At 41.2% G+C, this 12,313-nt stretch overlaps 1 protein-coding gene across 2 annotated transcripts in view; it reads left to right on the forward strand.

Moving 5' to 3' along the window:
* LOC132975875 (kinase non-catalytic C-lobe domain-containing protein 1) overlaps window positions 1-7,126 on the forward strand; it is a 53,898-nt gene extending 46,772 nt beyond the window's left edge. For both annotated transcript variants that reach the window (XM_061040717.1, XM_061040718.1), the window contains exons 26-31: window positions 56-138; window positions 629-782; window positions 2,601-2,723; window positions 3,078-3,137; window positions 3,548-3,705; window positions 6,247-7,126. In XM_061040717.1, coding sequence (XP_060896700.1) covers window positions 56-138; window positions 629-782; window positions 2,601-2,723; window positions 3,078-3,137; window positions 3,548-3,705; window positions 6,247-6,475 — 807 coding nt within the window. In that variant the 3' untranslated portion in view covers window positions 6,476-7,126. The remainder of the gene's footprint in view (window positions 1-55; window positions 139-628; window positions 783-2,600; window positions 2,724-3,077; window positions 3,138-3,547; window positions 3,706-6,246) is intronic.
* The last annotated feature ends 5,187 nt before the right edge of the window (window positions 7,127-12,313 follow it).

A 12,313-nucleotide genomic window follows, 5' to 3' on the forward strand; every position in this document is an offset into this window, starting at 1 on the left:
TCCACGCCTCACTGAGTACAGTAATCAGTTCTGATAATAAAGTTTTATGATACAGGAAGTGTTCCAAGGATGTCATCCATTTCACTTCCTCAACTCGAGAACTCAAGGAGTCATGGACAAAGGGACGACCCCTAACAAGTGAGTATAATGCACCAGCTGTATTCACTTTGAATGATTTTATTTTTATTGATTTCAACTCTGAAATGAGTCAACTTCACAATTTCTGCAGGGATTAAAGACCCTTTTGAAATGTCCATTAAAGCATGCATTAATAAAACTCATTTTGACAGTGTATGACTCATTCATTGATAAATAAGTACATTAGATCTACATGGTGGTGCAGTGCAGGGTAAACACTGGTTACAGAGTATACCCACTTATTACAGCTGTAATTAACAAAGCTCCATTTCCACCAAGTGGCCCTGTTTGGTTCAGTACAGTTTGGTAGACTGTGCCTCACCTCCAACCAGGAAATATGTGTCATGTTCATTTACTTGAAACAAAATCAGTCAATAAATCATCAACTTCTCAGGCAGATGATTTCATGGTTATCCACTTTGAAAAGAATTACTGCCTCAGTCATTCTTCCTTGGTATAATTTCCCCCCTCTTCTGTGTTTCCTCACCAGGAATGTGTCTCAGCATGTCCCACCAGCAGAGGGCAGCAGTGTGTTTGAATCTGAGGGGACGTCCTCCGACAGCTTCCTCCTGCGGTTGCTCACATTCGCTGACAGTGTCTCCAACTGGATCTCAGCTGAAATAGTCATCTGTGATTCCGTCAAGGTGAGAGGAGACACAACTCATCAAGGTAACACGGTCAGATGGGGGGGGGGGGGGGGTCACTGCTGCCACAGCTGGTTTGTTGATTTCTCATCGGACGTGGACCCACGTGTCAGTCACAGACTTCCCCAGATGTGAGCTCTGTCACTTCTGTTGCCTCACACTCGAATGTTTACAGAGCTTTAGGAACATGAACACAAAGGCCTGAATCCTGAAACAGTCCTTTTTGAATCTTCTTTTTAAATGCTGCATGTGCTGTGATTTGATTTTTTAAGTTGTGTTTTGGGGCCTTTTTGGCTCATTTCATAGGATAAGACAGCTGTAGAGAGACAGGAAGTGTTGGGAGGAGAGAGTGGCCAATGGCATGCAGCAAAGGGCAGAGGTCGGATTTGAACCCACAGCTGCTGCGATGTGGACTGTAGCCTCTGTACACGGGGCGCGCGACATAACTACTAGGCTATCCGGTGCCCCATGTGCTGTGATTTGTGACCTATGAACAGCTGTGAAATAATACTTGAGGAGTAGCCTCAGCTACTTCCTCATCCCTTCTGATAGACATTTCATTAGAATATGAAAGTGTTCGTCTGGTTTAGGAGGTGTGGGTTTAATCAGAATTATTTGATTACTTTAATTAAGTAGCTGTATATATGACAGCTCAAGTAGTCCGCCCGTCACTTCATCTATGTGTAGTGTGCTTCAATCATGTCTGTCGAGCCGTCTGGTTTCCGTTTTAAATCGATGTAGAATTTACTGACCATATCTGAGCAAGCTTTCATCGTATGCAGCCAAATAATCCATAGAGAGCAAAAGAAGGAGAAAACACAGGAAAAAAGGAAATCCTGAAATCCATAATAAAAAAGCAGAACCTGTTCATTCACATGATTTTCCATATTTTTGCTTTACATGTATTTATTTGATTTTGTATATGATTTAAAGGAGCACTATATAACTCTGACACCTAGTGTTTCAAATGGGTACTGCAGTCCAAATTCAAAACATTGTAGAGAGCTGTCTCCCCCCGTCCACTTGTCTCTAGAGTCGATGTGAATGTGGGTTACCATTTCGCGGACACTGAAGCTTCAGTGTTTATCCAGCTCTGCATGGGTCTGTAAACCTTTCTGTGTTCTAACCTCTCTCCATTTTTCTAAAGCATCTCCAACATTGATCCTAGTTTGAGCACGTTTCTGCTCGTGGAGCTTATTAGAAACATACAGAGGCTTTTTAGGTCGGGTACAATCACTTCTATCTGAACCACTTCTCTTGCCCGCTTCCATCGCTGCAACACCTGTTGGTTTGACCTGATAACTGCTCTCATATCTGGCAAACCGAGGGCCGTCCAAAACGGCCGTGTGTGGGGGGGGGGGGGGGGGGACCAGAATGTAAAGTTAGAAGGAGGACATACTGGCTGCTGCATTGTTGTCAGAGAAGCCAGCACTTCAACATAGCATGTTTCTTTAATGTCTGATCATATAGTAAGGTAACTTTGAGTTAATTCAGTAGATATCGTTCAGATTGGACCTTTAAAGTTATTATCTTTTAATTTGAATATACATTTTAAAAGGGCAGTTTGTAAGATATTATTTTTCTTAGTTTTTATACAGAAAATATAGATTTTTTTTTGTATCAGTCTTTGTAAAATTTGTACAATTAAAGAATATTGTATGGTAAAACCAGTATTGAAGGTAGGTATCATATATTGAGTTTAGTGTATTTTTTTTTACAGCCCTAGTTCGAGGTTTATTGGCAGCATTACTGGGCTTTTGCATTTCCCTGTTTTTGCATTTTCCTCTTGTATTCATTGCAAGCTGTCTCCTGCTGCAGACTCAAGCTGCTGTGCTGACCAAGTATCTGTGGATCGGGAAACACTGCTACGAAGCGAGAAACTTTGCCACCGCCATGCAGGTCCTCGGAGGTCTGGAGAACGTGATTGTGAGGCAATTACCCGTAAGGCTGCATCTCATAAATTCCCCCTCACACTCACTCTGAGCTTCTGTAATAAGTCGGATGCCCCGAGCTAAATGTTTTTGGTACGGCTGTGTGAGAATCGCTCGGTGTTTAATTAGTTTAGAAAATTGAAAATAAGCATAAATGTATTCAGATAAGATGGAGAGAGTGGGAATGTGTTCTGAGTATGAGTCATTTAAGACTTGCAGTTATAAGACACCATTGCACATATGAGACATATTATAAGACATTTCCATTTTTTTGTGTGACTGTGATTATCTCTATTGAAGCAAGTGTATAATTAGCTTTAATTTCAGAGATACTAACTAAAACTTCCTGGTCCTTTGCCAACAGGCTTGGAAACATCTGTCTACCAAGGTGTGTGAGATCCTGGAGGAGCTACGAGCTGTGCAGGTGTGTCTCTGCGTCAGTGTGTGTCTGTGTGTAGGTGTGTTTGAGAAAGCATGTTGTTTGTTACCAAAGGCTCTGCTAGTCACATATTGTGGATTTGGGCTGCAGGGAAAACAAATCGATAGAAAAACAGCTTCGAGCAAACCCCGCCTGTGTGCTGAGGGCTTACAGCTGGCTCTGCTCCTCAAAGTTTCCCTCCAAAGAACCTGATGCTTCAAACAGCAGGCTGCAATATCATGCAAACTTTTCTTTTTTCACTGTAATCATGAGAAACGTGTGTACACTTTTTGGCTTTGGCTGATTTTATTGGACGTCTGCTTCATTGCTGCATTGTATTTCAAATCCTCTATCCCAGTCCAGAGCTGATGTAGCTGGGTCTGCTATACTCATTTGTATACCACGCTCTCTCTCAGGTGTTTCTGAAGAGTGATGACCTGTGTCTGATGGGAGGAGAACACACGATGAGGAGGCCCACCCTGCCGTCTGCACACATCCTGGCCATGCACGTCCAGCAGCGTGAGATCGGAGCGTTCACATTAACCACGGGGATGTACAAGTGGACCAAGCTGAGGTAAGAGGCAGCTGGATCAGATGTCTAATAAGCATCTGTTGACCTTCTGTTGGTCAGCCAGTGTTTGTCTGTTCTAATTCTGGGTCTGATTTCAGGCTCTGGTGAAAGCTCGGGCCGGAGGCATGATATTTTTGGGTGGGGAGTCCATCGTGTCTGTTTCAATCTTGTGAGAGCGATAAATCAGTGATACTTCGAGGGAAGAGCTTCAGATGTTGTAGAAACATCCATATAGACTCAGTAAGGATCATGAGATCTGTGTGGTCAAGGTCACTGTGACCTCTTTTTGGGCTTTCTGGCAAAAACTTAAAAATAGAAACACTTACAAGGACAGAACTTCACTAAAATGTCTTATAGGATCAAATGAATGATGACAAGTGGCATCAATTTCACTGACAAAAGCCTTTTGCACACATTTAAATTATAATTCAAAGGACTCGTCATCTCAGGCAGAATCCAAAGAAAGTTCAGGAGCACAGGAAAGACTAAAGGCAAATTCATTTTGGTCTAAGGACTAATGTTTCAACGCACTGCGATGCAGAGGTGATTTGTGTGCTCCAGTACTTCCTTTGGATCCGGACTCTCTTTGGAGAGAAGGAGTCCATTGAATTATAATTTGAACATCTAAGGTTGTTCTCTGAGAGCACTGACCTCCATTAGCGGGGCGGCTGAAGTGCAAAAGCTTTCCTTCTACCCTTTTCACACGTCTCGTAAAAAATGTCTCGAAAATGCCAGGAGTGTCTGCCCCTGATATGTTCCCGAGTTCCTCGTTCATGTTCCTCACAGTGTGAAGGTTTTCCTCTGGGATGGGGGAGTAAGACATGATGTAAAGAAAAAAAAAGAAAAAAAAGATGCTGTGGACAACGAATACAACAGACAAAGTGACAAAGTCTGGAACTACAATGACAGTTTTTTTTACCTTCAAATCAATGCTATGTGAAATGAACATATTTACAGTATCCAAACATACTGCTGAGCAGAAAAGATCTGTGGGAGGCCTTAGCTCAGTCTGTACGGACTTGGGTTGGGAATCGGAGGGTCACCGGTTCAAGTCCCGGCACGGACCAAGTCTGGAAATTGGTCTGGTAGCTGGAGAGGTGCCAGTCCACTTCCTGAGCACTGCCGAGGTGCCCCTGAGCAAGACACCTAACCCCCCCCCCACCAGCTCAGGAGCGGGATCAATAAAGTATAAATTATTATTATTATCATGCACCGGTCGCACTCTCACAGTACATTTTCTTGAATATTTCCACAACTGTTCACAAATCTGACTCTACATGGACATTTTACTAGGAGGCTCAACAAAGACGAGCTGAAAAATGAGTGTACAGCTCAGTTTGAGAAAATCTGGAAATGCTCAGGAGTGTGAAAACACCTGTCACTTCCTGGTTAAAGAACAATCACTGCAGTGCCAGTGATTGTTCTTTAATTGAATTGTTAATATCTGCTTCATTAAACTTCATGTAGACTTGTCATCACCTGAAGAGAAAATCTTTCACTTATCGGGTGTGGAAAAAGTTAAGCAGGAAAAATGTCTCCTCCAGGGTAAAATTATGGAAGTGCATAAAAATACAGAGAAACAGTGTAACTACTTTAACATGTTAAATGAGTCTCTACTGTGTCATCTAGGAGATATTGTAGAGACTCACAACTTTATGATGTGTCATATTTTCATACAGAAAAACACAAATATCTCTAAGGTGAAGTTTGTCATTGTATCCTTGAGATGTGACGGCCCAATCTGCTGCATGTTGTTTTGTGAAACTCGTCAAATCTTTGTCAGATTTTGGAGCATTGTAACAGACTATGCTGCTCTGTATCTGATATTAAAAGACAAAACAATCTGTAGCGTAATGCCTTTATTTCTGAGGACCTTAATTGAACCTTAAACCCCTCCCTTCATTTTCAAACACAGCCATGATTTCTCTGCATGCTTTAATTTGCACTTATCCTTTTTCAGGTGATATTGGGGAAATGTGCATACAGGATGTTAAATTAGCCTGATAGCTCTCACAATATAATAACACTTAGAGTCATTTACTGATAATTAGCTCTCTGCCCACATCCCAAATATCCATTCATGGCAAAGTCGGCCAACTCTCCTCGAGGACGCTTTTTCCCGTGTCCTTTTCCTCCTCTCCAATATGGCTGACCAGATGCTGAGGTCACAGAGAGAGGTGGAGGGATGGTAATGGCACAGCTGTTGGATTTGGGCTGTCGGTAGGGGTGCCAGTGTTGCACCAGATGGCGCCCGTGGGATGGGGTTTGATTGGAAAAGAGGTTTTGGGCCAGATGCTGAGAGGAGCCGGGCTGCGGCCAGATGCTGGGGTCAGGAGATGTAGCAGAGGGAGGCAGAAACACAGCTGGTTACTGTGGACCTGGGGTTACCCCCGCTCTCTCCAAATCAGGTCAAAGCTGGTGAGGCTGCTAGGAGGAACGCTACCTGATATGCATGAGGAAAAAAGTATATTATCACTCTTCTTTTTGTTCTCTTGTTTCCTTTACATGTCCTCCATCCTCTCCTCTATCCATCTTGGGCTAAAGGAGCATAGCAAAGGTTGTGAGTCAGGTCCATGCCTTCCAGGAGGGTGTGTGCCCCTACAACTCGGACCGGGAACTGCAGGTTTACCTCCGCAGCCGCATCACCCGGCTCGCAACCTCCAACATCCACCTTTTGGCCGCAGACAACGATGCCAACTTCCAGCAGAGCAGTGAGCGACAAACACGGAGGATCCAGGACACACTGAGGAGGGTTAAGGCCACTTTCCAATGACCCGGTCAAACCTCGCAGCCCAGTGCCAGACACCAACACCGGGTCAACACCCCCAATGACCAAGCCCAGACTGATATTACTCAGACGCTTCTGTTGCCTGGCAACCAACTTTTTCAACTGTCAAAGGTTCTCTTTTTGCCAAAGACCCCTTCATACATCATTTCATCATAAGTTCAGACCCACCACCCCCCCCTACCCCCCGGCAAACTTTCTTCACAACTCCCACTCTGTAAGATTACACCAACAGGTTCCCCAACAGATCTGTTGGCTTTTGATAACAGTTTTCTTCCACAATCACAGGAAATAACGATGTTTCATGCACTGACATTTTTTTTTTATCAGTATTTGTGAGTGACTTGAAATGTAGCTGTTTAAGCCTTTAGTAAGAAACACAATGCATGTCCAACATCAAGGCTGGATCACCAACACGGATACCCAGCGGTGGACGAACCCCGCTGAGTCACTGTGGAGCGGTGTGAGAATGTAATCAGTTGTGATTGGGTATTTCAACCACTAAAGCACAAAACAAGATGGCCACCCTCCTGTAGAGCTCTGCTTTCTAATGCCAGACTGTGTGTCATTGAATTTGATCCTGGCTGAATTATCTCAACAATGATCACATTTATTGATTAAAAAAAGTTGTTTACGGTCCCTGCAGTATGAATTCTTAGAACGTTGATGCTCGGCTTTTCCTCCTGCCCTACTCTACTCATTTTAAAACTCCTCACATTCATTTTGCTGCTTTTATTAGCTCCAATTTTGAACTTTTCTAAAACATTTAATTATGACACAATGTGTGAGAAACTGATGGCATTCCCATCAGCCTCAGCTTTGCTATGTGATTAGTGCTGAATAGCAAATGTTAGCATGCTTAGATGATAAACTGAGATTGTGAGTGAACATGGAAAGATTTTCTAAAACGTCTTTAACTAACTGGACACACATGAAGCATGTTAAATGATGCCACACATCTTCACAGCATAGGTTCATTTGCAGAAGGCCTTCTTTGAATACATGACACTCAGAAAGCAAAAGTACAGGTGAAAAAAAAACACCAAAAGATTCATGATGTACAGAGTACTTGAGGGGACATAGGCAGAAATGTTTTTAAATAATCAGTTTCAGGTGCGCACGAGAATGTTTCCCGTGCTCCTGAGAAGTCAAGTCAAGTTTATTTATGGAGCACATTTCATACGACAGACGTTGACTCAATGTTCTTTAAGAGACGGTAGTGTGTGCACGAGATCTCTGGAGTCTCTGGAGCTCATGAGAAAATGTGCACATAAAACTTTCTCTTGCACACAAGAAACTTTTCTTAAGCTCACACAGGATTGTTTGTGGTGCACACCTTCATTTTCTTTTTCGTCTTTTTTTCTGCCCATGTCCCCTTAGGAGCTCCGTAATGACTCCACAAATGAGCCCGTTTCAAACTGTTTTAAGTTTGAGTTCAAAAGGATCTCTGTAAGGATCCAGTGTTATGTTCCACAGGTTATATTCCAGGCTTTTTTTAAATGATGATAAATTTAAGTGCACCTTAGAGTTCCCATGAGAGGCTCCAAGAGTTTAGAGCTCTGCATCTGGAGATCAGTTGAGACCAGTTTGAGATTCAGTGAAACTTTAAATACTAAACACACTGTACTGAACCTCAGCATGTCTGCATCATTATTGAGTGCATGCTACAGAGCATGCTGATTTGAACCTCTACCTGAACAGACATCAGTATACAGCCTCATAAAATACAACTGTGGCTGCAGCAGATCGATGTTAGCATAATTAGCATCTGATTTTTTAATTTCTGTATCCCACCCCATCATGCTCAGTAACTACGATCTGGCTAACTGGTAAGATAGGAATAACACTCTCTGAGACATTTCATGTGGAATTGACTTCCGTCTTTAAGATCGTATAAGACCTTCAATGTCATTTTACTAAATGGGATTATATTTAGTTTTACACTCAAACAGCCAATCTGGTGTAATATCGACTAATTAACAGTGTTCACTTCTTAAAGAAAGACAGAATGGAGGCTAACGCAGCAACAGGTTAATCTAACCAAACATATAGATATATTTTAAGACAGAGAAAAACACAAAGTGTATTAAATTCACAGAACCTTTGTTTATGTTGTACTTTTATTAACCTACAAGAAAACACAGTTTTGGTATTTAAAGGGGACATATTATGAAAAATCCACTTCTACAGTGTTTTTGAACATATATTTGGGTAACCTGAGTGTCTACTGACCCACAAAATGTGAAATAAACCCATCCAGTCCTTTGTTTGTGATCTGCATAAGTCTTACAACACAGAGAAAAATGTTATGTTTCATATTTGCTATTGCATTGTGATGTCACAGTGGGATTCTGGTAAAAAAAAAAAACCCTCCCCTGATATCTCCACCCATCGACTCCACCCCCAGCCTAGAACAAAACTTTTGCACAGGTCCACTATTTTTATTCTCGCTAGCGAAGGAGTGATGTCTACTGAGAAAACTCAGAGGGGGGTCATTGCATTTAAAGAGACACACACACCAAAACGGAGCGTTCTGAGAGAGCTGGTTTATACAGGGTCACAAACCTCCTCTGGTGCTTGATTCATGTTATATTTTGATCAAAGCACAGCACAGATGTTTCAGTTAGACCACAGGGGACTGTTTGAAAAGGTGGAAAATATGTCCTTTTTAAATGAGCTTGATACGATTGGATAGATAAATTCATTTAAATGTTCCCTACATTACACAGTGAAATAACTAAACTTGCTATCACAAGTGTGCCATGTAATCTTCATGTGATGACAATAGATGACAGGAACAGAGAAGCCGATGGAGCAAACTGAGAGGTCAGAGTGAAAAATATTTTGTGAAGAATGATCAGTGTCTATGTTTCTATGTTTCTATGTTCCCGCCCCCGCGATGCTCTGTCTTTCATGCTCTCATTGAAACACAGTGTGGATTTTGAATGTGACATGCAATGAAGATTTGCTTAATTGAGACAAATAAAAGAGGTTTTATAGAAGTCCTGCCTCGCCCGATTGTATTCTTGTCAGAACATATCTGTGATGGGGGGACTGTATGACAGCTCAAGAGTCTGTTGGGTAATGTGAGATGCTGTGTGGATGGAGGAGCTGAAACTCCTCCTTTCCTCCATGACTCCAAAATGACTTTAAATGCAGCTTTCTGGCATTTTGATAAGTATCGCTGGAGGATTGACTTTGATGTAACAACTACATCATATTTTTAAGACAGCAAAAAAGAGACATTTCATCAATTTAAGATGTTTGCATCATCTCTGTGTTACGTTGACATCATCTTTAACTCCAGATACTGTCACAAAGCAGATCAGTGGTGTGTGATTGTGGAGTTTGTGAATCAGCCGCTCAGCTTGTCGGTTTGTTTTGTGATACATTTGGAGAAATCCAGAAACAGCTAGTTGTGAAATCTGACAAATGTTCTATATTTAGTACAAATATGAGCTAATTGAAGTTTAAGTCTCAGTATTTCTGTCACTCAGCTTTTAAGATTGATAAAATCCAGTGTTACAAACTTCCACATCCAGCTGCACAAAAGTGACTGAACCTGTAACCTAATGTAACATCAACATGCTGCACATTTATACATCTGTAATTATGGTCCCATACTTCTTTCTTTCTTCTTTCCTTCTTATTACACATTAACAAACCTTTCTGTAAATGCCACTCTAGCCACCTTCGGCCTATATTTAACTGCAGTATAACAATGGAGTGCTGACATTGACTTACTGTGGTGATATTTTGCAAACTATAGGTACAATATGCTGATAAATGGATGCAGGACTTTAACTTATATCTACCAAAGAAATTGTAATGAAGGTTGAATCTTTACTCTTCTGACTGTCCTTTCTTCAAATCAGGACTGACTTTGCTCCACTAACGGCCCTGGGGGTAGCCTTTAAAAGAGGTAGGTGTAAGTATGTTTTATGACTTACCTGAAAAGACATAAAGGAAGACCATCCACACTTAAAAATTCTTGATTTTATTTGCTTTGTTGGTTATAAAAGTAACAACAGGATTACTAAACCAATTCTAAACCGTATTAAAAAAAGGAAGTCTTATATTTCCAAGCCACCATGTTTCACTACAAATTATAATACAGTCACTTCTCACGGTTCTTCCTCCGAGGCTGACAGACAGACACACACACACACACACACACACACACACACAGACAGACAGAGCCCATACATTCAGGCTGAGGTGAGGTGAGGAAATCGGCGCAGTGTGACGTCGACGTCCCGCGCGCTCTTCATTGTTTTCTAACGGGATCAGGGAGCATCTTCAAAGGTGCTCAGATAAAGTGCCCCAGCAGACTGAAGGGACTCCAGCCTCCACAGATCACCGATAAACGAGACAAGCAGACTCAGCCTCTTATCTGCTCTGTCATATAACTAAACGATCAGTTTAGCGCCTTTTGTCCCTGAGCTGCTGGACGCGAGGAGAAAGGTCTCAGTTTGTGTGGCCGAAATGACCTGATGTGACGCTGTCAGTCGGCTTATTACAGAAGAAAAATGTCTCGACGTTAAATCCCAAACCTTGTAAATAGTTATAATATTGCTCAGTGCGGTTGCAGTGATTTGACCAGTAATTGATCCTGACCTAATTGGAGATGTATGGACTGATATTGGAGCCTTTGGTATGTGAAGTGGCCCATTGAAGGATTAGCTGATGTTTCTATGGGCGGCCTGTTTGGCTTCCTCACAGCTTGTTTTAACATATTAACATGTGAACGCGCGACAATCAGCCCAAATTGTGTTGCTACTGTAAAACCTTTGATCTGGGATGTTTGAAGCGCCTGCGCCAAACGCTGGCGCCAGCGCCCAGCAGGGGGTCAAACACGTTTCAACACCAAGCCATCCAGGTCTGATCACATTCTACGTTTCACTCAAAAAGTGAAGGGGTTCGTGGGTTTGAGGACACAAGTCTGCAGAGGGGTAGGTGGGATTGAATTCAGTTATTGAACTCGTTGTTACACAGATGAAATACGTCATCATTCTCACCCTCCTCTTCATTTAAGGAAAATAAAAACGTAAAAAATACCCCCAAATTCAGAGTATAAAGTCATAAAATTTAAAGTTTTCCCTGAAGGGAGGGGGGAGGGGGGGGGGTGAGCTGAGATAATAAAAAAAAAGATTAAGGTCAGAGATTTTCTGATTTTCTTAGCTGAAAGTTCAAGTTTTAAGGAGGGAAATCTTAACTTTTAATTAATTAACATCTACAAAACTACAAGCTAATTAAATATAATAAGAAAAAAAGATTCTTACAAGTCTGAGAATAAAGTCTGCATTTACAGAATGGGAAAAAAAAGTTATACAAGTTATATCAAGGTTTTATAAAAACATTGGATTTCATTCATAAAGTATTTCTGTGTTAAAAATTAAAAGTTACAAAATCTAAGGGAAAATAAATACATTTCAAAACTATTTTTAAAACAAATACATCAAAATTAGGTCATCATTTAATGATGAAAAAAATGACATATGACGACTTATATATACAGTATTCAGTATTATACAGTATCTACAGTATTCCAGGGACATCAAGGCTTCATAAATATATTTTATAAGTCCAGTTTCTTAAGCTTACAGTCATTTCTTTCACTTTTTCTACGTGGTCACCTTCAATAGAGAACTGCTGTTTCTTTCAATTTTGACTGACAGAAAGTTGAGTCCAGCCTTTAATTAGGATCTCACTGAATCAGAAACAAATCGACTCATTTGTGATTTGAAACTATATAGCGTGTGAATATATATATACATATGTATATATATATATATATATATATATATATATAGGGACATCATAAAT

This window comes from Labrus mixtus, chromosome 6 (genome assembly GCF_963584025.1).
Source record: "Labrus mixtus chromosome 6, fLabMix1.1, whole genome shotgun sequence".
In the NCBI taxonomy this organism is placed as follows: Eukaryota; Metazoa; Chordata; class Actinopteri; order Labriformes; family Labridae; genus Labrus; species Labrus mixtus.